We start from the raw sequence: 27,419 nt of genomic DNA on the forward strand, positions 1-27,419 counted from the left end.
ACTTGTCATTAGGTGTTCTTTGTTTTGTCATAATAGTTTTCCTTTCTTAACTATCCTTGAGTGTTATGGTCGAGCCACTTGCCTTGCTTGTGAAAGGTTTACGAAAATTTTAAGTGTTTTTTCACTCCTTTTGAAGGACTTGAATGCTAGCCTTGTCTTATTTGCTTTGGGAGTGTGAACCAAACACTTGGGGGCTGTTTTAGGACCATACTTGGTCTTGAGGGCCTGCAACATATTTTTTAACCAACTAATTGCTTCTTTGTGTCTCGATTTGAGCTTGTTTTGTAGGGAAGATGAATTTGGATCCCAATGTGGAGGAGGAGGAGGAAGAAGTGGAGTCACATACACCATACTCACCTCCAATAGTGACGCCTCTCATGCAACCAAATGAACAACATACCCTTGCACAAATTCTTAGGGAGATGGAGATTAGTAGAAGAGAGACATTTGACCAATTGAGTGAGGATAGAAGACGAAGTGAGATTATGCTCCAAGAACACATTCAAAGGCTTGAATTCCGAGAGAAGAAAAGGAGAAGAAGAAGGTCTTCATCCGAGAGCTCCTATGATGGTGAATGAAGGAGAAGAAGGCATGGAAATGATGGTGGAGGGAGGCGACATACTCAACCATAAAGGCAACCACCATCCATCAAATTTTCAAAGTTCAAAGGAGAAAATGAACCAAACATCTACATTGAGTGGGAACAAAAAGTGAACCAAATTTTTACCATTCATGTAGTTAGTGATCAAGAGCAAGTAGATTTGGTAGTCTTAGAGTTTGAGGATTATGCCATGACTCGGTGGCATCAATTATGTATGGACAATATTAACCAAGAACCACTCGCAGCTTCTTGGAGGGACCTTAAAAATTTGATGCACGCTAGATTTGTTCCTTCCTTCTATAAGAGGGAGACTCTTTTGAAGCTCCAAAGGCTTCAACAAGGGTCCATGTGTGGATGAATATTACAAGTTAATGGAGTCCATGCTTCTAAAAGTAGGACTCCAATTTGGAAGTGAAGAGGAAAAAGTAGCTAGATTTGTGAGTGGGTTAAGGAGGGACATACAAGATTTAGTAGAGTTATATGAGTACTCCTCTCTTGACAAAGTTTTACATTTGTCCATCAAAGTTGAAGCTCAATTGCAAAAGAAAAAAGAGGCCAAGAGGAGTGGTTCATATAATGACTATTATTCTAGTACTTGCAAAGGTAAAGAAAGAAAACATGATAAATTACCACCCAAGAGTTCCCAAGATCCACCTTCTAGGACTAATTCGTCTAGGCCTTCTAATGAAACTCCTAATTCTTCTCAAGGTATAAGGACAACTTCTATAAAATGTTTTAAGTATTTGGGATATGGGCACATAACTTCAAATTGTCCTACCAAAAGAACCATGGCCTTAAACCTTAAAGGAGAAGTAGAGAGTGAACATTCTTCTCCCCCTTCCCCTAAAAGTACTTCTTCCCAAACTTCTTCTTCAAGTGAAAGGATTAAACCCCTTGAAGGTGGATTGTTAATGATAAGGCCCCAACTAGGACAAGTTTCCAAGGAACTTGACCCTTCTCAAAGACAAAACCTTTTTCATTCAAGGTGTCATATCAATGACAAACTATGACCCCTCATCATAAATAATGGAAGTTGTGTAAATGTGGCTAGCACAAGGGTTGTGGACAAGCTTGGCTTGAAAACTATCCCTCATGCCAAGCCCTACAAGCTATCATGGCTTAAGGAAGAAGACATTAAAGTAACTCAACAAGTCCTCATTAACTTTTCAATTGGAAATTTTAAAGATGAGGTGTTATGTGATGTTGTGCCTATGGAAGCAACTCATATTTTGCTAGATAGGCCATGACAATTTGATAGAAAAGTCTTTTATGATGGCCATGCTAACATCTATGCTTTCTCCTTCCAAGGCAAGAAGTTCACACTCCTACCTCTCTCACCCAATCAAGTAAATGAGGACCAAAATAAAATGAAAGATAAAAGAAAAGATGAAAAAGAAAAAAAAGCAAGTTACCTCCAAAGTGTTACTTGTCTCCAAAAAAAGATTTTCCAAAGCAAGATGGACATCACCATTCTTCCTTCTCTTCCAAGGCTCAAAAGGAAGACCCAATGCACAAGCATGAGAGGAAGAATGGTCTAGAAAATAGGGATGACCTAACCAAAGCTAGGTGTAATACCCTTAAAAAGGATGGAACAAGAGCTCAAAAAAAGGAGGCACAAATCCTCCCCCAAATCAAGTTAAGGTCCATCTACAAAGGTTTAAAGAATTTGCAGTCAAATTCTCTCCAAAGAAGGGAGGATGATGAAGGATTGACCCCAACAAAGGATGGAGGCACATGCTTAAGAACACTAAGCATGTTTAGAAAGGAAGTTCATTAATCCTTCATCCCTTTCATTTTGTTTCTTATTTTTGATTCCCTGAGTTGACTTAGTTGAATCAACTTTAGTTGACTTGTTGACCTCTGAATAGGTTTGACTTGTTGACTATAGTTGACTTGACTTAAGCCAACATGCTAATCTAAGTTTATTTGCTTTGTAGGTTAATTAGGAGTAAGAAAGCAATGTTAGGTGGCGCATGGTGATTGGGAAGCATAAATGATGTGGAGGAGAGAGTAAAGCCAAGGCATAAAGCATAAAGAAAAAGGCATAAAGCAAGTGTACCTATGTACCTATGGTCTCCTTTGTTTTTAGAACACTTTGGCCACTTTTGGAGACATATGAGACACCTTCTTGGTCTCCTTTAGTGCTAGAACGGAATTAGCCTTGCACACACCATAGTTAGCTCTTTTGTCTCTCATTTTGTAACCTTATTTGACCTAGTTTATAGAAGCTAGGGTTAGGTTTTTGTAGAGACATCCTAAGGTATCTTTTGTTTTCTTAGAAGCCCATAAACTCTTCTATTTAAGGGTGCTCTACCACTTGTACAAGGGTTGAACATTTTGAAGTAAAAACACTTTTGTGTCTCAACCATTTGTGAGAGTTTCCTCCCTAGGGAGTGAATACTTTTAAGCCTTATCTTGCATAGCAAGTGGCGACACACATCCACTCATCTTCAAAGTTGTCATGGCTTCTAGCCTAACCTTGTCGTGGCGTGCTTCTCACATTTGTACCATTCATTTCCTTTCCATTTTTATGTTTTCTTCTTCCTTTAATTGTTCTTGGTTTTCTATTGTTTATGTGCTTTCCATTTCCTTTTTGTTTGAATCAATCCATCATCTTCTTCTCGTGAGCTTTGTGAAAGGAATCTTCACATCTAGATAGCAAGCTATCTTAATGTCCAGTGGAGATTTCACTTAGCTTTCTTAATCAACTTACACCATATTTAATAATCTTAAAAGAAAACAACATAATCTTTCATCATATGGTGAAAAGGACATTTAAGCTTGTTAGATTTAAGCTTGTTAGCTTGCATAGGTCTCTCCCTCATCCATCAACTAACATTAATTTTGTTTTATTTTATTATTTTTGTAGTATGGTTTTATTTATTATTTCATTGAATATAGTTAAATATTTTCATTCATTATTTCATTGATATCATATATTTTCAAGTACAACTCTAGATTTTAGTTCATGGTCCACTTTTATTTTATTTTTATAAAATGCTTACTTACCCACTTATAGTAAATAATAAATAATTTGTCTTTATTTAACCTATATGTAGATTAGTTAGTGATGCTCCACTTTTGACAAACTCAGTAAATAATTCACCAAAAACAAATGAATCAAATCACTTACCATCCTAATCTTATAAGACTATGCATAAATAGACAAGTGTGAGAATTGAAACTTTATTAATTAGGTATGAGACTACATCTGATGTCTAGATCTCATAAATGAATACATAGAATTATATTTTACACACTTTAAATTAGCTCAAAATTTCAACTCATTTTTTTGTGAGAACATGTTAGTTATAAATTATAATTAACAACAGTTTGATAGTGGTTTATTAACTAAAGTGGGTGTTATCCCAAAGATCGAGTAGAGTTATTGAACTTAAATTACATCACATTGGAAAAACCCTTGAAAGTAAAATAATCAAAAGAAACATGTTGGAAGACAGTGTTTGATGAAAGAGACACGCGCAGTGTACTTGCGACTTCTTCAATCGGGCAAAACGCACTTACAACATTAAAGGTGGATTTGGGTCCAACAACGTTATTACTATTATTATTGTTATTATTCGTTCTTCGTTCTGGTGTGTGCAGTGGGAAAGAAAATTATTACTGCAAATAGTGTGAATTGGTTTGGATCAGATCTGTGTTTGTTGTCGGAGAGAGATGTCACGGGGGAGATCTGATTCCGGTGGGTGGTTGAGGGGGTGTTTGGTTGTGTTCGCGGTGGTTTCCGCCTTGGGAGTGTGTGGCCCCGCGCTCTACTGGCGATTCAAGAACGCCATCTCTCTCCGCAATTCCCACAACAAATTCTCTTGCCCTCCTTGCCTCTGCAACTGCCCTCCCCCACTCTCGCTGTTCCAACTCGCTCCTGGTTCTTACCTTTTTCCTCTTGCTTCAGATCATGCAACAAATAAAAAACGTGTTTTTAATTGATTAATGAATGAAAAAGATACCCACCAATTGTTTGCTGATTTGTTTCTTTTTGGGTGTGCGCAGGATTGGCCAATCTCTCTGTCTCAGGTTTGAGTTTCTCCTCTACTTTTTCATATTTTTATATGATTTCTCTTTTAGTGTTGTGTTTTATGATCTGATCAGTGTGGGTAATTCTGCTTAATCAATCCCCTCTATCGTCGTTATTGGCAATTTTTTTTTTTCATGTGATTTTTGCTATCGTTTTTTTCTGTTCTGAATTAGATGTTGGATTTTGAAACAACGGTGAGTTCGAGATCTTACATGGATGAGGGATGTGATATGTTTGAAGAAACTTCTTTAGATGAAATGAATAGGAAGAAAAAGATGAAATTAATTTTCCCATTTGTTAAAACTAGCTTATGCGTGTGTTAAAGAATAAAATGTTAGAGAAGGACAATATGAAGCTTCTACAGATTACTTTATGCATAAGCTAGTTTTAATTTATGAAGAAATTAATTTTATTGTAGTTTTGTAGGATAACTTCAAATTCTGACCGTGTCTAAGCATGCAAGCTAAGAAGAAACCTAACACTGTTAAACGAAGCTAAAACCACACACCCAATTGTTAAGAGCTGACTATTAAGAACATCAATAACTTAGATCGACCAAGTACCCCAAAATTGGCAAAATATCAGTGTCGTACATGTATCCGATAGCTATGCGCACATACAATATGCCTAGAAGATACATATTGCTCTGATATGACTAACCGCTCGAAGATAATGCATATCAGACTAACGTGGGAGGTATTGATATTCAACCCCAATGGGAAAGGGATATAGGGAACTCTCTTCTATCAAACATGTGTTTTGGGTTTCTCTTATCACACATCATAATTTGTGTAGTTTTGGTTTTTCACTTTTTGCACTTGTTTGTCCCGCAATATTGCTGCTCTTCCATACTCTCTAGCATCACACATCAGATCTGTTATTCTGTTAACATCTTATTCACTTCATTGAAGTATCATATCCTTCTTCTATCCTGTCTGTTTTACAGCATTTTTTATGTGTAAACAGTTGCGTCTAAGTTGTGACTTGATTTTTGATGAATTTTCTGCATCCCTGTATCCGTGTGGTACCATACCACATACCTTTACTAAGTTTTTAGGCTCTTAGCTACACTTTTATGCCTTGTGATTTCATCTCTTGGCTCAAGTTCGAGTGTGACTCTTTTTCCTTGCTTATTAGTTCTTCATGTTTAGACAATTAAAGACGTAAAGGTTAAATTAAAGTTTTAGTTCCTAAACATGTTTTCCTTTTTAAATCAGTCTTCACAAATTTGTTGAAGTAGTCCCCTTTGTCATTTTATGTCATAGCACTTTCATCTGGCTAACCTGGTAGAAATTTCTTTTGTCTAATATGAGCTCGTTTAGATATTTACTTCTTTATTGAAAGGCCAGTTTCACCAAATTACGTGCACCTTTTTTAATTTGGTAGGTGCTTCTTTAGATGTTCTGTCAATCAATGTAAAATGTCTTATATGGACTATATTAGAAGAAGGAACTAATTTCAAAACATCTGAGAATGGGAGAACTAATTTGAAAAAAGATATGGTGATTAAATTAAAGACGAGTAAAACCTATACAGCATTAAGTACTAAGATTCTAATATAATCAAGTTGGTGAGGAGGTGCATTATGTATATACTGTTAAAGATGAAATAAGTAGGTGAGGAGGTGCTATTGCTTTTAAAATAGGACATCTAAATTCACATTTTCTCAAATTTCATATTTGTGATCCATGTTATGATGAATATAAAGAGTATGCCATAATCACATTCTTGACATTGTCATGCTCAAACTTGTTACTAATTTTGCCACTGGTAACTGCATAGTGCATGTGAATAAAATCATTTCTGCTGACAAACAGATTGTGGAAGTAATGACCCGGATCTAAAGGAGGAGATGGAGAAGCAGTTTGTGGATCTTCTAAGCGAAGAGTTGAAATTGCAAGAGTCTGTTACTGAGGCAAACACACGACACATGAACATAACTTTGGCTGAAGCAAGAAGAGTGGCATCTCAGTATCAGAGAGAGGCTGATAAATGTATTGCTGCAACTGAAACATGTGAGCAGGCAAGAGAACGAGCTGAGGCCATACTCATCAAGGAGAGAAAGATAACTGCTGTGTGGGAGAGACGTGCTCGTCAAATGGGTTGGGAAGCAGAATAACTGCATAAGTTTTCTTATTTATATTCTTTATGGCTATAATCATGGTTATGGTTTTACACAAGAATACAAGCAAAATGCTTGGTTTGTCCACCAATTTAGGTTAAAATTGATATCCTTACTGTGTTTGTAACTGTATCCCTTATATGGTAGTATCAAACAAATTTTATGTCACGTGATTAGTCTGTTACCAAGGTTAAAACTCATGTTCCTCGACTTGATTATATTTATACACTATATTTAGCTCTGGTATGAAGTAAATTGCTCTCTCTCCCTTTGTTTTTTGCCATTACTTACATTTTTTTTAAGGATTTGGATTTTTACTTAATTACATGTTAGGCCGTGTCAAAGAAATGAGAATAATTGAATTGATTCTTAAAATTATTTCGGGAAAAGTTGAAAAGAAAATGTAGAATCGGTATTGGCGGTGACATGTTATGTTCAATTTTATGAAAACAAATAATATAAACATATAAATCAATTTATTTGCAAATTAATTTAAGAGTTTAATATATTTTTAGTATCTGGACTTTAATCTAAAATTGGAATTCATTTTTGTTTGAAATTTTATATTTTGATCCTAAACTTTATAAAAGAATGAATATAATTCTTTTAATTTAATTATATTATCTTTTTTATGTGTCAAACATGTTTTGGATGTAAAAAAATTCGCATGCGTGCGAATATTCGAGGATAAATCCGCAACGAGTAAGAAATGAATATTATAAATAGATACATGTGGGTAAGGTATATATATTTTTTACATCTACATGTAGACATGTCAAAGTGAGTCAACCCGTGTCGAATTGGCTCATTATGAGCTGGGTTGAAAATGAGTGCACTCAACCCGACTCACTTTATGGTAAACTATAAATTTTACAACCCGGTTTAATCCACCACGGGTTGGTGGGTTAAGTGAGTTGGCTCACCAACCCACAAAAAAATTATTTATGTATTTATTTTTAAGTATTCAAATATTTAAATAATTTTTAAGCAACCCATGACATGACAATCACAGTAAAATTCAAAATCAATGTTTTCATCATGCTCACCACCAATATATGATGAATTGTTAGTGTCCACATAGTCAAAAACAAATCACTAATATTACATATTTTCTGTCATGCTATTCAACAAAATATAAATAGAAAAAACTACACATTTTTATCATGCTAATTTAGAAAAAAATGTTTATAAGACAATTGTTAGAGTAATTTATATAAAGATTATAGTTAAAGATTAAAGTATCAATGTATATAACTTGACAATTAAATTAATTAAACATTCAAACTGTTATTGAGTAACATTCTAACATTTAAAAATATAAAATTGTGAACCTATATAATTGGGGATAATAAATAATTATTAAAAAAATTTAAAAAAATTGTAAAAAAATGTTGGTGTGTTAAGTGGGTCAACCCACCCTCAATTCGGCTCGAACCCGTGGGTTAAGTGGGTCGAGTTGAGTTCAACCCACTTTTGAAAAAAAATGAGTTTTTCTCAACCCAACTCGACTCGAACCCGTGATGAGTCGGGTTGGCTCACGGGTTGAAACCCATTTTGACATCTCTATCTGCATGTTAATGGGACAAGTACGAGTATCATAATATGTGTACTTAGGTTTTACACCCTCATGTCAATAGGACGGGTACGAGTATCATAGTATTTTTACCCATGGATACCTATACCTTGTTAAACTCTGATTTAAATATAAAAACATTAAATAAAACATGATTAAAATATTAACACATTGATTTTAAATGTGTTTTTTTTTTCAATTCATTTTAAAATGCAATCTCCCTCGCACGGTATGTTGTACTTCAACACTATTTGAATGAGTTATGATAATGATATATCGGATTTTATATGAATCTATGGTTAAAATATGTTCTTGAATATTTTTAATTTTTTTTTTTGTAAATGCCCACGAGTGCATGTTGATATCTGCAGATATTTAAAAAAGATGTGGGTACTCACATAACAAATACCCGCACAGATATGAAAACGGGTAAAGACGAATATTTATCCAACAGGTAGGGTACGAGGGAGGTACTACATGTACCCTAAATGCCTTGTTGACATCCCTAGCGAAAACGTGTCAAACAATGTAAATAACTTAAATACTAGCATTAAACGCCTTTGACATGTAAAAAAATTAAACGTAATCAAGTTAAAAAGACTATATTCATTCATTTTTAAAGTTTGGAGATCAAAATGTATCGAAGTTTTAAAACGGAACAAATTTTAATTTTGCCTCAAACTTTAAGGACTAAAAATATATTTAACCATTAATTTAAACCAAAGCTAAGACTATTCAAAAGTTCCCCATCGATTGTGGAGATATTCTGAAACGTTATGGACTAAATGGGGGAAATAAGTGAGAAGTAGGCATAAATCAAATTGAAAATAAATGGTAAGAATTGAATAAAAAAGAAATTTGTTTGATGGAGAAAGATAATATAAAAAATATTTTTCAAAGATAATTTGCTTATTTAATATTTATAAAAATTAAATTTATTATTACCTATTTGTATTATTATTAATAATAAATTTTTATTTTCATTAATTTTATAATTTATTTTCATTAACATTAAAAAGTTAACATAACACTAGAAACTAAAAAATAAAAGGTGTAAGAAGGTCGTGTTTAGAGATGACAAAATAAACATATCCCTATGGTAACGAGAAATTCTTGCATTGACTAATTATGGGTATAGGTATGGGTAGGGTTAGACAAAATATACCAAACTGCACTGCACTACAAAAATCGCACTAAACTAAAAAGGGTTAAATATGTTTTTGGTACCTTAACTTTTAGTGAATTTTGAAATTAGTCCATTTTGAAACTTTGGACCAATTTAGTCCTTCATCTTTCGAAATATGTGGATTTAGTCCTTTTAATCAAATTTTGCTAGGCTTATTTGACGTTTCGTATGCATTTCAAGATTGTATTTGAGTTGTTTATACGGTTTGACACATTTTTACTTTAATGTTAAGTCAAATACTATTATGAAATGCGTTTGAAATGTTTAATAAACTTAACAAAATTTGATTAAAAGGACTAAATCCACGTATTTCGAAAGATGAAAGACTAAATTGGTTCAAAGTTTCAAAATGGACTAATTCCAAAATTTACTGAAAAATCAGGGACCAAAAACATATTTAACCCAACTAAAAAATAATTTGTCTGAACTGCACTGAACTGCACTGAACTGAAAACAGTTCAGACGAACTAAACTGAACTATTTTTTCTTAAAAATAAACTGGACTGAACTGCACTGCACTGAACTGCATTGCACTATAATATGAACTGAATTGTTTTATGAACTGCACTATTATTGCTGGTTAGAGTTAAACTTTAGTTTTTGGTTTTGTAATTAATTAAAATCAAGTTTATCTGTTTTTGTAATTATTTATGCGTTGTTTGTTTGTACTAATTTAGTATTAAAGAAGAAGATAACGGATATGTGGTGCAAGTGGTTGATTTTGTTATATTAATTTGAAAATAAATTAGTTAATTATTATCATGAGTATATTATTTTTTGAGCAAGTTGACGGACAATGAAAGGAGAAAATGTATAATTTGTATTTGGTTTACCATAATCACTATCCTCATATTCATGAAGTTTCAAAACTCTAGTGCACAATTTAATCTTTTCAAAAACTTGTACTTGGTTTACCGTAGAGATGCAAGTCGCATGGTGGAGACGAGGCACGGAGGGTAAAGCTAGAGAGGGCTAGCAAAATATGGGCCGTATTGGTATGTTGCGATTCAAAAAATGATGGTTGAATTTCGGTGGTGATTGAATCAAAAGTGTGTCACTGCTTGTGAACCAAATGGGATTCAAGAGAAAGGAGAAATTACAGTTCAGTGTACTGGGTGTGAACAGTTAACTATTTGCAGTACAGTTTTCCAAAATTTAATAAAGAATAATTCAGTTTAATTTTACTATTAATAGTTCAGTTATTTCTGGTTTAAAAAGTACAATTAACTTAAGTACATTACAAATAAGTTATTTTTGTGCAACCCTAGGTATGGGTATGAGTATAGATATAGGGAATATCCGACTTTTCAATTGGGTATAAAGATGGGGATGGGGATGCACATATTTGTCTCGTCCCTGTCTCTGTATCCGCTTTAATACTCGTCCCACCATATCCTTGTCCCCATTTATTCTAATCTTTCTTGTAATGTTTCTATGTGTATATAGAACATCTTGTGGAGTTAGAGGTGTTTTAGTGTTTATAGAGCTGTCTAAGTAGGATAAAGGAAGCTAATTGTGTTATTTTAAAATTTAAACATGTCAGAATTATAAAGTGTATGATTATACTATGTTTTGATATATGGGTTGCAAAATCAGAAATGTTATGTGAAAGCCATGGAAATTAGATTTTATCTACTTACTTGAGAACAATTGATGTTTTAGTTGTGCCTTTATGATAAATTGATATTGGTATTCTTGATGAATTTGTGTTTTGGTATTTGGTTAGTATTTGCCAAGGTTCTTGGGAGGTTTGACTTGATTTTTATAATACAGAATTATGCAGAAAACATGTTTTGCATAATTGTATAGACCCGCTGGACAAGCCATAGCTCATTGGGCGAGTTTTCAAGCCAAAAGCTACCAAACTTTAGAAGTCGTTGGGCAAAGCTTCTCTTTAGGCCAGCTTTCAAGTCAGAGACTTTCTGACTTGGGAGTTGTTAGGCGGACAGTTCTCGCTGGGGCGATTTATTTGAAAGATTTTCACCTGGAGTCCTAGTGATAAACTCATTGGACAAGCCATTTGGTCGTTGGTCGAAAAAGGTAATTTGACGCTTCTTGTCCAGCGAGAGGATGTGCTCGTTGAGCGAGTAGAACAGAACCTGAACATTTATTTAGTAGTTATTTTAGCAAATTGGTGACTGTTATAAATTTTTATTTTGATAAATGATCGATGAATGACTATGTGATAATGCTAATTCAAGGAGAATTAGTAGTGGTAGTTGTAGTGTATGCATTGATGTGAAAGTTCGGTTGGAAGTTATCATGATGCTCTAATGACCATCAATTTCTCAAGTATAGAAGGATGGGGCATGTGGTGAGAGGAGTAGGAGGTCCTAGCCTAGAAGTTTTACTTTGACCAAAGGTGTTAACGAACTAACTTTATGTGTGGTAACATCAATGCTTGTATTCAAATAATTGAGTTGTAGTTTTATTTCTTTTTATGAAATAGAGTGATGTATTTTGTATGATTGATATAGTTGTATTTCTTAATTATTTGATCTTTTAAATCTTTTGCAAATTAGCTTATCCTTCTTCTATATTTCTGTTTTGTGTTGTTTGTTTTTCTATTGCGGTGATCACCTATTCGATAGGAGCAGAGGTGGTTGTAGGTTTAGAGGCACTTCTAGAGGATGAGAAGCCATGAGTTAATTTAGTAGAAGGTAACAGGGAACTATAGTAAACAATTAATCTGTGTATAAAACTAGATTTAGTTTTCATTTAGTTTGTATAAAGGTTATATTCTTATACTTTTATCGGTTATAAGCCTATATTGATATGCTTTATACACGGTTGTGAACTTGAAAGTGAAACATCCTATTATATTAAATTATTTTTCTTTGTTAAGCTACTTAAATTGGGATGGTACTGCTTTATACACCGTCAACCATTGGTCTGTCTTTTGTGAACACTAGAGTGAAACATCCTTATTAAACATCCTATTGTATTTTTTTATTTTATTTTAAGGTGTTTAAATTGAGATGTTACAACAAACATGAATTTAATTACTGGCCTTTTAAATTAGGATTAAATATATTTTCAGTCTCTTAATTGGGAAATCTGAAATTAGTGAATCTTATAAACTGTATCAAACTATGTAAACAATTGAAATCCTACAAATAAATATGTTTGAAATGTCAAATAAACTTAACCAAATCTAATTAAAAAAACTAAAGTCACACATTTATAAAGATGAAAGACTAAATTGATTCAAAGTTTCAAAGAATAACTAATCCAATTTTCACTGTAAATTAAAAAACAAAAACATATTCAACCCTTACAAATATTAAAATTAAGCAAAATTGTAATTTGGAAAAAAAACATTTCGCAACTTTCATAAAACTAAAGCTTCACAGTTTAAAATACAAATATTGAAATGTAAGTTGGAAACATAAAGAGTTATCCATAAGCGTCCCACTAGGTTTGAATTGTAGAAACATATACAAATGAGAATTTTCATTGATGATAAAATAATGCAAAATTACATCATAAAACCGGAACTCTTGCATCATAATTGGTTTTCTTTTCCACCAACAATTTCCTCCCTCGAATCTTATATCCCCACCCCAAAGTGGAAACTATCACAAATTAAGGAATAAGAAAATTTTACAGTTCGAAAAGGACTTGAGAAGAATGAGGACGACATAACTCAGAAAGATTAAATTACCTTCCAAAACACTATTTTACAATGAAGGCTACTTTTTGAATCTTATGTCAAATATACAAAGGAAAAATCGAAGTGCCATCACACTTAGCAAACTGAGATTCACTTCAAGCTCTTCTCATGTCTTGCCTTCGTCCATCTCCAAAAACCTCTTCTATCATGTTGCATGTTGGTAAAAAGTCAATCTTATTCTTAGAGCATGATACAAAGCCAGAATCCCACACCTTTGTATCACAAGGCTCCAAAACATATCCTTGGCTGTAACCATTGCTCACTCCAGTATAGTTACCACACCAATGATCCCCATTTTCAGTATTCACCTTAGTCTGCCTTGAGGCAACTCCTGCATCGGAAGAAGTGCATGAATCATCTTTAACTTTTTCATCACACGAATCCTGCCAAACAGGTTGATCCTGCGGTTGAATTAGAGGGGAACCACCAGAGTGATGCAGCTCTTCTACAGCATCGTATTTTGAATCATCATCAGTGTTCCGACTAGTAAAATCCACTGTTTCATTAGCTGCACAAGGTTCATCAGAAGCATACTCATCATAGGTTTGCAAATCATTATCTTGGCAGTCAGCCATACAAGACTCATCTTGACATACAGGGGACTCAGCAACAGAGTCCTCATCTTCCTCTCGAGTTGCAATATCATTGCTGTCACTACCTTGCCATTCATCATTATCACTGTCAATGTTTAATAGGTCATTCCTGTTCTGTTCTGCCCTCCTTCGAAGCATAAAGACATTAAAATAGTAACTCACTATTTCCTTTTTGGTTCGTGAAGGGAAAGCAATAGAAAGATAGTTCCAGAAATTCTTGTCAAGGGATGCTGGATTATTGAAAACAACCTCATGAAATAATTGTTCATCCTCAGCACTCCATTTTTCTGCCACTTGTTCTCCCATGTTAGTGAAGCCCAATTCAGTGAATTTCTCAGGCCCAAAGGTTTTTATAAGTTTATCTCTTTCTTCTGCAATATGTTGTCTAACACATCTCATGGATCCCTGATCTTCACAGTCACACTCAGTTCTTCCCTTGCCAACTTCATCGTCAATGCTAGATAATTCCATCTGAGGCAAGGGAATAACACAGGTCCCCAACAGTCTTTCCTCAGTTTCATCCCTGTCCCCAACAGTAAAGTCTGTATCTGAAACAGAAGCTGAGGCATTTGATCTATTAGTGGCCCCCAAAAAATCCCAAGCTGGAACATCAGCTTGATGATTAGCTCCAACAGATATAGGTTTGCGAGGAGAGTGTTCCAGAAGTATGGAATAAATGTCCTCATAGCGAGCCAGTGTCCTTATTGGTCGCTCTGGACTAAAATACTCTGGAAAAAGGGCAAGATGTAAAGGTGGTTCTAGATGGAGATCATCAGATGTGCTACTTGTGGCCCATGAAGAAGCAGGAATATCAATAACAGGAAAGCTTGTTTCAGAGTTCCCAGGCTCTATAGCAAATTCACCAAAACTTCCACTCTCGACCTTCTCAATACCTCCACTACTAACTTGTGTACAGCCATCCTCTACAAATTATAATGTAATCATATCAAAATGTATTCGGTGAAATCTAAAATAAAATCTAAAAGGCAATATTATGAAACACTAAACAGTCCTTCAATACTCCCATTTCCTTGTTCAAGCAGTAATACATGAACGATACTAAATTTTAAACTACCACACAATAAACAAGAAAACATATTGACAATACTCTCTATCCTACTAGAAAATATAATGAAATCAAGCAAAAAATGTGGGACAAAATTAAGAAAGTTGAATAAGTATAAACTCTGAAGTTCAAACATGTGATGTAAACTGGTTCACTAATAGAGTGGACTTGAGCTACAGTAATTATCTTAAGTTACTAAAGAACAAGCTTGAAACTCCTGGAAATGTTCATTTTTTAATTTTAAATATACAGTTGATGTTCAAAATTGGAGACCACCAACTAAACACCCACCCGAAGGTTTTGGCAATTGGGTATGATAATCATCATCGGGAAAGACAGATTCTGATAATGAAAAGAGCTCATGGCTGGGTCCTGCACGTTTTGGGAGTTTGAAAGATCCCTCAAGTATTTCCTCAGCATCAAAAGAACGCTTCTGCACCATGATTACCTGCAGGACAGGATTCAACAAAGAATAAGATAACAGAAATTAATGAGAATAAACGCTTACAACAACCACAAAGACAGGCCAAAAAGTTCATGACGTAACCATTTACGATGAGGGATGATGCATGCAATATAACATTGAATGTTTTAAAACAAAAACAAGCTCAGAACTGTTACTAAACATTGAATTAAACATCTTCAACATATATCAGTAATTGACAGTGATCATGAAAACTCATAAGCCCTAAATACTAAAAGATTAATTCAAAACTTCATTCAACAGTGACCATGTACAATTGCTGGCTGCAAAAGCAAATGACAAAAACATATTACAGAATGCTTCTCTCTATAAAAACATACAGGCCTACTTAACAAATACTTAATAGCAATATGACATCATACAACAGCAACAACATTGCAACTTTGCAAGGCGTAAATAGAACACCAGATGTTGAACCCCAGTCCTGAATAAGAATGTGTTGTGTTTAAATCACCGCAACTACAATCTATATCATGCATTCGTAAAAGGCTAGTGGCCCCAATAACCAACGCAACATTTCCTTGTACAATCAGAGCCCAGTGAACACCATTGGCAAGTACAACATTTTGGTACAAATCGTTATATTGACAATATTTACTCCAAAAATCAGACACTCAGACAATGACAAAACTTTGCCTAGAAAAATAAAAATACATTACCACCATATAAATGCATGAAACTTCCATAGCATGCAAACACAAACAATAACTGCCACCAATAATAAAAATAACAACAATAATAAATGATTTGTCATACCTTAGACCAGTCTCCTTCAAATTATATGCAGGGCTGAATCGGACAATTGAGAGCTCTAATTGAACGTAATCCAACAGGAGAATCCTAATTGTTCAAGGAATTGAAATTTCCCGAAAGGAATTCAGCAAAACAACAAAAAGCCCCAATTTGAGAAAACCCTAACCCTAGATCTTTCCAAATCCAGCAAGAACGATGGACAAGTATTACGATTCGAACCGAATCGAATTACCCAACACAAGATCTAACAACCCAGAACAGGTTTCAGAAGGATCGAACCCAAATCACACATGCGTCGAAAATAATTTACAAAAACCGCAGAAAACGAACGAGGCAACAAAGACCCAGAACCCAAATCAAATAGAAAAAATTCCCCTTCGAGATCCCGTTTGGGGAAAAACAGATCCAGAATATTCCTCCACGGAAACCCTAAAAACGGATCCCGTCAACCGATAGGACCAAAATTGGGACCGGTCGGCGCAGAAAATGAAGACCTGGGCGAAGGCCGAGTCGATTGGAGGGATGGCGGCAAAATTGGGGGAGGAATCGAGGGAGGAAGGAAAAGAAATCAAGATCGGAAAAAAAAAACGCGGCTAAAGACGAAAGGGGAAAAAGCTAGGGTTAACTTTTTTTTTGGTTGGTGCGGGAAAGGAATAAAAGGAAGAAACGACACCGTATGGTTGTGTGTGAATTACAGGAAATGCCCCTGGTTTGCTTTGAGGTGTGAGGGATGCGAGTGCGGTATATATGGGACAGTGTGGGAACGAGTATGAGGGTAGATTCCGAATCATAATTATCATTGCTCAAGCCTCATCTGACACGTGGCATTCTCTCAAAGGATCATTTTGTGTTTTCTTTTCTGACTTTCCCTTTTATGGCCCAACGTGAATTTTGTGGGTAGGAGAATCTGGGGACAATAATCAAAGGGCCTTTTTTTTATTTATTTTTTGTTTATTTTATATATATAAAACAAATATTTTTATTCTCTTATTAATTTTTAACACCGTCTCATCATTCATATTTTTAATTCTAGTTGTATTTGTTTTGCATACTGACACTTAATTATATATATATATGGGCTTTCTTTATTGTAACTTTATTATTAAGAAAATATGATGTTTGTAATCTGGGTTTAGAATTTATTACCTTGTACACAATTAATTTTACATATTACGTTGTTAATCTAAAATCATCCTTAAAATGAAAAATAGGTTTAGTGTGTTTTTTTTTTTTTGTCCTTTTTGTCCATTTATGATGAACAAAGTTGTAATGTTGGATATTTAGTATGGAAAGAGAAAGGGGAAAAAGAAGGAAGTAGTAGTAGCATTATTAATCACCTCCAACAGTGGATGTTGACAAGGGAGGGATAATAGAATGAAGAAGAATGAAATTTGTAACCATGAAGGGTATGTAGTAAAGTTTGTCTTGGTCCATTTTAAAACTAAAAGTGATGTTGTGTATATAATCAAATAAGATTGATTGTAGGTTTTAGACTTAATCATTTCAATATCGTTTAAAAAGTAGTTATGAATTAGATTGAATTTACAAAATTCTATATAGTATTAAAATAATTAGGTAATATTTTATTACATTGGAAGAAAGTTTTAGGAATGAAGCACTAAACTCGATAACGAATCTGATGTGATTTTGCAATTGGGATATTTAATTAAAGTTTGAACAACATTCTAAGATTAAAAAATACATAAATATAAAAGAGAAAAATAGATGAGAGTCTATCGTATAAAAACAATAACTTGAAAGCTATAAGTTAAACAAATTTGTTTGATATTAGGATAAGGTTAAGCTAGGTCGGAATATCTAACCCTAATTGTTTATGTGTAAAATACAATTTTGTATCTCAATTTAAATTTAAAGTAAATAAGTATTTTATCTTATAAATGAGGTTATCGGTGCCTTGTAAAAAAAACACATTTGAATTGAATATAGATTTAAAACTTTGAATAGTCTTTTATATTATATGTTCTTTGTGTAAAAAATTGAGCAATTGTTTACATGTTCGTGAAAATTTGAGTATAGACCGTATAACTATTTGAAAATCTTTGTATGAAATTTTGAAGAATCTTTTACATGTTTGTGAATTAATTTATGTTTCTTGTTAGATCAGTTAATCATCATCTTATTTCACCGACTTAGAATTCAGTAGGAATAGACCCAAGGATCTAGTTGGTTATAGAGTCATAAACTTAAAGAAAGTGATTCATTGAAATAGTCATTGAAGAATCATACTGGAGTTTGATAATCTAAAGCTCTAGATACCTAAAACAAATATACAGTTACCTTTAAAAGCACTCATAAGACATGAGTAATTGCACCTAGATAAATTAAAATTGCATTAGTACAAGAGAAGTATAAGTGGTGAAATCTAATATCAACATGTTTTTATCATATTGAATTCATTTATATTATTTGAAATATGTCTTACTTCATTTTACACAAACCAAACATGTTCTAAACATTGTGTATTATTCTAAATCTTTGTGGATACGACACTTGTTATACTTCAACCACCAAGTACACTTGTTGGAAAATTGATTACATTAGAGTATCAACATTATGTTGTGATGATTTTAGTTCCGTAATGATTTCAATTAATTTCATTGTTGAAGTTACCACAACATGGCATGACTTCAATCAATTTCATTACAGAACTAAAGTTGTTACAGTATAACACAACTTAGTTCATCTGCAATGAAATTGATTCAGCATGGTACAATTTACTCGTTTTGAAATTATGTCAACCTAGTACGACTTGTCCAAACTCATATTTTTTTTACTGTAGTTTCACAGTGAAATTAAAGCAAAATGGTGAAAAAAGTCATAGTCAACAGATGTCAAAATAGGTTTCAACCCGTGAGTCAACCCGGCTCACCACGGGTCCGAGCTGGGTTGGGTTGAGAAAAATTCAACTTTTTCAAAAGTGGGTTGAATTCAACCCGGCTCACTTAACCCACGGGTTCGAGCCGGGTTGAAGGTGGGTTGGCCCACTTAACCCACCAACATTTTTTTACAATTTTTTTTTATTTTTTTTAAATTTTCTTTTAATTTTTAATTTTATTTTTAATAATTATTTACTACTCCTATTATATTTGTTCACAATTTCATATTTTTAAATGCTAGAATGTTGCTTAATTATATTTGAATAATTTGAATGTTTAATTAATTTGATTGTCAAGTTATATATATGTTGATACTTTAATGTTTAACCATAATCTTTATAGTAAATTACTCAAGTAAACATCTTATAAACATTTTTTTCTAAATTAGCATGAAGAAAATGTATAGTTTTTTTATTTATATTTTGTTGAATAGCATGACAGAAAATTTGTAATATTAGCCATGCTTTCTTAGACTAATGGATACTTTCTTGGAAATAATTCTTCATATATTACTGGTGAGCATGATCAAAACATTGGTTCTTAATTTTACTATGATTGTCATCTCATGGGTTACTTAAAAAATTATTTAAATATTTGAATACTAAAAAAAATAAATAAATAATTTTTTTAGGTGGGTTGATGAGCCAACCCACTTAACCCATCAACCCGTGGTGGGTTGAGCCGGGTTACAAAATTTCTGACTCACCAAAAAGTGAGCCGGGTTGAGTTCATTCATTTTGAACCCGGCTCGTGGTGAGCCAACCCGTGTGAGTCGGGTTGGCTCACTTTGACATGTCTACTCAACAACATCCATTATAATAATTTACATTTGATTTCTTTCAAATTTACATTAGATTAAGAAAATTATTATAATAATAATTATTATTTTAAAATAAATAATTTATTTACATTATCATATTTATATGTTATTACTGTGTATAATTATATATATAATATTAAAAAAAAGATAATTTTAGATTATACGAATAATAATTATATTAATATTAATAATTATATTAATAATAATATTAATAATAATATTAGTGTATGATTAAAATTTATAATTAAATTTTGGAATTATATATTATATTAAAATAAATTTTATATATACGTATCATTATTAAAATAAAATGTAGATATATTATCTGTTATAGATATCGTACAAAATAAAAATATAAAACCTAGTTTATGTTAAAATTTGTTAACGAACCATAGATATAAAAATTTAATCCAATATTTTAAATAAATTAATCATATAAAACTAATATATATATATATATATATATATTATAGCAAAAATAAAATGTAAGTATGAATCCTGTACAAAATAATAATAATATATAATAATATCATTGTTATATGTAAAACCCTCTTTTTTTGCCCTAAAATTTAAAGGGGTCTAGCCCTATCTGTTGGGCCTAAGGACTGGCCCATAGGGTGTCCAAAGCCCCTAAGGCAGCCTAACCCCTCTCATTTCTGCCATTCTTGCAAAAAATAGGACTTTACTCTCTCCCTTCCCTATCGACAGAAGCTCTGCTAGGGTTTGGTTCCCTCTTGTTCGTGCTAGCTCAAAAGCTCACCTCGTCTCGCGTAAGTTGGTCCTTGAACCGTACTCCCTCCTTTATAAGTTTGTTTTTGTGGTTTCTGTTAGGATTCACATTAGTAACCCTATTATTCTCTCTGTGCCGCTGTTCGAGTTCGTAACCCTACTCTTGGAGCTGCTGGGTTCTTTGGCTTAAGGTCACAGTCTGTTATTAGCCTCTTTCCAAGTAAGGGAAGCTAGGGCTTTATTGTTTTTACATTTTAGATGCATGTTCGGTTGATTCTATGTACTGGATGGTTGGTATGTGTTACTAGTTGTATGAAAATGTGTGGTTTGTACTGCTATAATGATGTGGACATGTTTCTGCGCGAGAGAGTGGTGAGCTCTGTTGAACTCGCCCAGGCGAGCGGGTTGGTCGCTCAAAACGAAAGTTCTCGCTTAAGCGAGGAGCTCGCCTGAGCGAGAACAATAGTAGCTCACTCCCCTCACTGTTTTGAGGGCTCGCCTAAGCGAAGGCCACTCGCCTGAGCGAGAGCAGTCTCGCCTGAGCGAGTTGGGCTAGCTTGAGCGAGACCTCAACGTGCTCCCTGTTGTGGTCTCGCCCAGGCAAGAGCAGGTAGCTTGAGCGAGGGGTTCCTCTCGCCTGAGCGAGGACTCTTTAGCTTGAGTGAGATTTGACATTTCTAAGTGTGTGTGTGTGTGTGTATATATATATATATATATATATATATATATATATATATATATATATATGTCTCACATGATTGATTGATGTACGCTTAAGACGATTCAAGCCATGATGCTATATGTATTGTATATGATATATGGGGACTGTAAGTTAATGTGTTTAGCATGGGCTTGGTGTGATATATGCTTGATTGGTTTGGTAAATATATATACATATTGGCATGAGATTGATGTGCATGTGAACTCTAAGAGTGGTTGGTGAAACATGGGTAAAGTGCAGGTAGGACGTAATCCCATGACCTTCATATGGAGTATTCATGGTGGTGCCTCACCTAATGGACGTAATTTAGTGGGCCCTCCTAGGGGGAGTTCATGGTGGTGCCTCACCTAATGGACGTAATCCCGTGGACCCTCCTATGGGGAGTTCATGGTGGTGCCTCATCAACAGGGCATAATTCCACGAGGGTAACGTGGTGGTGCCTCAAGGTCAGGACGTAATTCCACGAAGGCCTCGTGGTGGTGCCTCATGTAAGGATGTAATTCTGCGAAGGCCTCGTGGTGATGCCTCACTACTAGGACGTAATTCCACAGTTTGGTAGTGGTGCCTCATCGTATGTATCTGGATAGTCAAGTCTTGGTGTCTTATGTAGTTTGGTACTTCTTGTGTAGATGTATGTTAATTATGCTTGACTACGAACTCGTGTGTTGAGTGTTATGATATAAGAACCTTTCTGCACTAGCTTACCCTTTGCTTGTTTATATGATTGTGTGTGGTTTACTCCTTTGCGATGATCATCGATTTTATTGATGTGAGCAGATGTGAGAACCCTTGGCAGTGATAATGACAATAGGGATACTGCAGCTTGATGTCTATGGATGGGTATTGGGCTCATTATGGGGTCGCAACTAAGAGAATCTTATTAGTTAGATTTCTATTGTTCTGGATAAAAACTTGTGCTACTTTTGAACTATTGTACTCGTGTTAGGCAAGGTGGCGTCTCTTTTCTTTTGTTATGAATATGTTTGGGGAACTGTGTATTTTATACCCCAATTTTCGTACTCTCTGGATAATTATGTATGTGGCATTTCATTAAATTGGATTTATCTATTTTATTGGAATGTTACATTATCATTATTAGTAAGAATAGTAATAATTTAAAATAGTAATAATAATAATAATAGAGTAACAGTAATATTAATAATAAAAATAATAATTACAGTAAATATTAATTAATACTAATAAATATAATATTAATTCAAATAATAATAATAGAATAGTATAGGTATATTGTACATCATGGATTCCGTACACAACAACAACAACAACAACAATAATAATAATAATAATAATAATAATAATAATAATAATAATAGTAATGCTAATAATAATAATAATAAATATTTATTAATATGCTCATATTAATAATACTAATAATAATAGGTGTAGTAAAACAATGTTGTTGTATAATTAAAATTTTGAGTTATAAAATAAATTAAAATAAAATGTTTATACATGATCTTTTTTAAATGATCTTTGTTAAAATAAAACGTAGGAATCTCTTGGATTATGGATTTCGTACAAAACAAAAATACAAGATGAAATTTATGTTAAATTTTTTTAATAAGAGTATAGATATAAAAACTTAAACCAATATTTAAAATAAATTGGTCATATGGAATCATAAAAACATGAAATGTGTATACATGGGTTAATACTAAAATAAAACGTAGACATATCATGCAACGCTCTTACTGGGTTTTGGTGAACAGGTAAGGCTTGTGCTCTTGCCGGGTTTTGGTGAGCAAGTAAGGGTGGTTGCTTGTAAGTCACAAGAAAAGTGATGCTCTTACCGGGTTTTGGTGAACAAGTAAGGGTTGTTGCTTGTTCTTCCCAAAAGGCGTTGGGGCGCAGGAAAGGAAACTAGTTGGTTATGAGAAAATAATATACTATGTGTTGAGACTTTGGAGTATTAAAAGTGTTGGAATATTGAATGCTTATTTATTATTTTGTGTAGTGCATTTTTATTTTATTGAGTTCACCCTATCTGCTTGTGTTTGACGATGATCGTGTAATGCGTTATACGAGAGCAGATGATGTTGCATGTGTTGTTGGTGAAGCATAGTTTCAGAGAGGGGCTAGCTTGGGGAAAAACCTTTATGATGTTTTCTTGTTTTATGGATTTTAAACATTTTGTAAACATTTATCTTACCAAACTCAAAAATAATGAATTCAAGTTGTCTTTAAATTCAGATATAATTGGAACCGATTCACTTTTAGGTAATGATAATTTGTATATGCTTTTTAAGTGACCTTATAGTGAATCCTTCGATACAGAATAGTGTGGTACTAAGCATAAAATTGAAAATATTGATTCAGAAAGCATTATGGCACAGGCGTCTAGGTCACACCTCTAAGAATATAGTTGAACGACTTATGTCAAATGGGATCTTGGATTCCAGTGACATCACAAACATTAATGTTTGTGTTGAATGCATTAAAAGGTAAATAGACCATATCAACGAGATTAAAGAGATATAAATTATATGATTCCAAATTAAAGAATATTTTTGAGACGAGAATTATCACATTCTTTGAGGATATTGAGTTTGGGGGAAGAATAAGGTTAGCGACTTCGTCTTTGAGGAAGAATTAGTGACAATTTGATATCTGATTCATACAGTTGCTTTTGATGAAGCAAGTTTAGATCCTCAAGAACAAACTCAAGATCATAAAGAACATGTGCTTCATGAGCCAGCATTTTTGCGAAGATCATTACAAGATCCTAATTCGGAAAAATGGATTGAAGCAATGAATGAGGAGTATAAGTTCATGCAAGACAATAAGGTTTGGGAACTTGTCCCATTACCATAGGGTGTGAAACCCATTGGTTGTAAGTGATTTTTTAAGACCAAGAGGGATTCCAAAGGTAATGTGGAAAGGTATAAGGCTTGTCTTGTGGCAAATGGTTATACCCAAATGGAAGGGAATGACTTTAAAGAGACTTTCTCTTCAGTTTCTCTAAAAGACTCTTTTATGACAATCATGGCTCTTGTTGCACATTATGATTATGAGTTTCATCAAATGGATGTCAATACGGCGTTTCTCAATGGCAACATTGATGAGACAAATTATATGGTGAAACCATAAAACTTTGTATTAGGAGACTCAAAGAATATAATTTGCAATTTGACATAATCCATTTAAGGGCTAAAATAGGCATCTCGTCAATGGTACCACAAATTTTATCAAGTGTTTGTCTCATTTGGTTTCGAGATGGATGTTGTTGATAATTGTGTGTATCACAAGTTCAGTGGGAGCAAGTTCAGCTCAATCTCATTCAATATCCAAAAGGAAATTTGGAAATTTAGGAAATGCAGCCGTAGAGAATTTGATGTATGTCTAAATATGTACGCATCCGGATATAACATACATAGTTGGACTATTAGGCAGATATTTAAGCAGTATCATTTGGAAAGCAACCAAAAGAATTTTGAGATATTTATAGAGAATAAGAGTTTATATGCTCACATACAGGGAGTTAGATTAGTAAGAGATCATTAGGTATTTTGACTTGGTTTTTTGCAAGATGCTATGAGGCATCAAATAAGGAATATGGCTAAAGGATTTTGTCAGAGGGTTGCACATTATGAAGTAATTGAAAGACCACTTAAGTTATATTGTGACAATAAATCAGTTGTGTTGTATTCTAACAATAATAAGGTACAAAGTGGACAGTTTTCAATAAAATAATTAGGGATAAGCTCCATGATGACAAATCCTCTTTCTAAGGTATTTCCACCCATGGTCTTTCATGAGCATATTGCCCATATGGATGTTTTGTTGTTTGAGGAATCTTTGGTTTAGTGGGAGTTAGTCACTTTTATGTGTTTTGTGTTCTATGTTTGATCTTATGCATGCATGCAATGTCTTTAGACATACTTTGGATATTATTCAGAAATTACACTTTGTATATTAAGGCTATTATACTGATCTCATTAAGATAAAGTAAGGACCAGTTGAAAATAGACGTGTACAGATCACCTTCACGTAATTTTCATGCTACACATGTCATGATGAATGCATGTCATTTGGTTGTATCAACATTAGTGATCATTGTCAAGTTCAGTTGCAATTAATGCAATTAAAACTGTTTTGGTTCTATATGCGGATGTAATCAATGGACGGGATCTTTCGAGTATGCTGAAGGCATATAATGACAATTTTGAACTCATAAAGTATAACACATTTATAAGGATATAAGGATATATATATATATATATATATATATATATATATATATATATATATATATATATATATATATATATATATATTTGTGATTGCAGAGAGCTTATATTTGTGCAAACAATAAGAACTGCAAAGAACAACAATCATTGCAAAGAACTTGGCCACACAACAACAATGTTCTCACACAACAATATTCTCCAATTGAAGCAAATGCCCAATGCACACAATCAAAGCTTTCAATTGAAGATAAAACCTAACCAAATTTTCTCCCAACAACAACATGAACCCTAATCCCAATTTTGTCCCATTCGTAAATCTATTTCATTCACAATCAAAGAGCACAATCCAAGTCACAATAAATTAACATCCACGTTAATGTACAGTACACCATGTTAGTGAAACCGTCAAACATGTACATTGTTTTGTTATTAATTTTAATGGTGTTAAGTAAATGATAATGATAATGTTTTTTAGTGGTGTGATGTGATGATATGAGGGTGATTGAAGTTGTGGGTTAAAAGTGAGTAAAAAAAAGTGGGTCAAAATATCATTATCCATTAAGTAGAAGGACTTAATTAAACTAATTGAACGATATTTTCAAGATTTATGACCAAATTGAACAAAAATCCTAAATTATGACAAAATGAATAAAACTTAACCAAAAATAAGACCAAATGATTATTTAAACCAATTATAAAATACACGTGGTAGTGCACATTTGTGTGTACGCATCCTTTAAAATATATATACCATATTATAGTAGTAGGACATGATATTGTAATATCATCGGGAAGTAAATTTATATTTATTAAAAATAAAGTGAAATAAATAGAAAAAAAGAGAGAAAACAACCATTAATGAGTGAAAAAAATGAAAGAAAATAACTCTTAGAATAGGTTTATAAGAAACATATAAAAATAACTATTAGTCTTTAAAAATAATAATTATATTGTAGAAATAATAATTATATTGTAGAGAGTAAATTAAAAATAAATAATTATGAAAAAAAGAAATATAAAAAAGAAATAGATATATAGTTATAGATTATAGATAATTATTTAAATTTAAAAATAATAATTGAAAAGGTAAAATTGACAAAACAAAAGGAAAAAAAAATAGTGTATGTCTTTTTATATTATACATATCATATATACCATATTTGATGAAGTAAATTTTGATAATGATGCTCATTCACAAGATTATATTGATATCATCGGTTTATTTTTTCAGTTTAAGTATGATAATAATATAAAAATATAAATTTTAAAATTATGTATATAAAAATAATTAATATCAAAAATTTTAAAATTATTATAAAAATGTTTAAAAATTAATAATTAATTTTTTTATTAAAATATGTTATTTTAATTTATTCGTTTTAATTTTTTAAAATTATGTAACTCATCTAGTTATAATTTTAAATTATTTCAAAATTTAGAACAATTTGATAATTTTTTTTCATTAAATTTAAATTTTAATTATCACAATTATGAAATTGTTTATAATTTTTTACAAAATTTATTACTAATTTACTTTTAAATTTACTCATTTTCACTTTTACTTGAAAAAAATATTTCGTCCTCTGATCCATTCAAATTATTTTTTTCTCTTATTCGAATCAACTTTAGCAAATAAAGAAACCTTAAACGTGACATTCTTCACAAAATTTGACGGTGGTGAGATTATTAAAATGTGGTAAATTGATTAGTGTACCTTCAAGAAAATCAAGTTTACATGATTATGCAAATCTTTATGGTCAAACACGACCATCTATTGTTTATGCTTCATCGAGGCAGTAAAAATTATTTTTAAAGTTGTGATATTAAAAATACCATTCCAACAATGTTCAAAAGATTTTACAGTGAAATTATTTCTCATTTATCAATTAAATAATAATCTTAATATTTGCAATTTACAATTATTTTTGTTATATGAAACAATAATGGTATGAAAGAC

General features: G+C 32.7%; 2 protein-coding genes across 2 annotated transcripts; one reads left to right on the plus strand and one right to left on the minus strand.

Annotated features, from left to right (window-relative positions):
* Positions 1–4,029: 4,029 nt before the first annotated feature.
* Positions 4,030–7,022, plus strand: LOC114164091. The gene is made up of 3 exons (XM_028048602.1): positions 4,030–4,487; positions 4,613–4,636; positions 6,455–7,022. The coding sequence occupies exons 1-3, from the start codon at positions 4,280–4,282 to the stop codon at positions 6,754–6,756; spliced, it is 534 nt and encodes a 177-aa protein (XP_027904403.1). The 5' UTR covers positions 4,030–4,279; the 3' UTR covers positions 6,757–7,022.
* Positions 7,023–12,950: 5,928 nt separating this feature from the next.
* Positions 12,951–16,811, minus strand: LOC114163072. The gene is made up of 3 exons (XM_028047137.1): positions 16,091–16,811; positions 15,142–15,298; positions 12,951–14,707 (listed from the first exon to the last, which is right to left on the minus strand). The coding sequence occupies exons 2-3, from the start codon at positions 15,290–15,292 to the stop codon at positions 13,287–13,289; spliced, it is 1,572 nt and encodes a 523-aa protein (XP_027902938.1). The 5' UTR covers positions 15,293–15,298; positions 16,091–16,811; the 3' UTR covers positions 12,951–13,286.
* Positions 16,812–27,419: the final 10,608 nt, after the last annotated feature.

The sequence above is a fragment of the Vigna unguiculata genome, chromosome 9, assembly GCF_004118075.2.
Source record: "Vigna unguiculata cultivar IT97K-499-35 chromosome 9, ASM411807v1, whole genome shotgun sequence".
In the NCBI taxonomy this organism is placed as follows: domain Eukaryota; kingdom Viridiplantae; phylum Streptophyta; class Magnoliopsida; order Fabales; family Fabaceae; genus Vigna; species Vigna unguiculata.

Bases quoted from the DNA above. Each gene is read 5' to 3' on its own strand.
- LOC114164091 (XM_028048602.1), top strand. From the start codon at position 4,280: ATGTCACGGGGGAGATCTGATTCCGGTGGGTGGTTGAGGGGGTGTTTG. The intron at 4,488-4,612 runs GTTCTTACCTTT...GGGTGTGCGCAG, and splicing joins GCTGTTCCAACTCGCTCCTG to GATTGGCCAATCTCTCTGTC. The intron at 4,637-6,454 runs GTTTGAGTTTCT...GCTGACAAACAG, and splicing joins GGCCAATCTCTCTGTCTCAG to ATTGTGGAAGTAATGACCCG.
- LOC114163072 (XM_028047137.1), bottom strand. From the start codon at position 15,292: ATGGTGCAGAAGCGTTCTTTTGATGCTGAGGAAATACTTGAGGGATCT. The intron at 14,708-15,141 runs GTGGGTGTTTAG...TATAATTTGTAG, and splicing joins CCAATTGCCAAAACCTTCGG to AGGATGGCTGTACACAAGTT.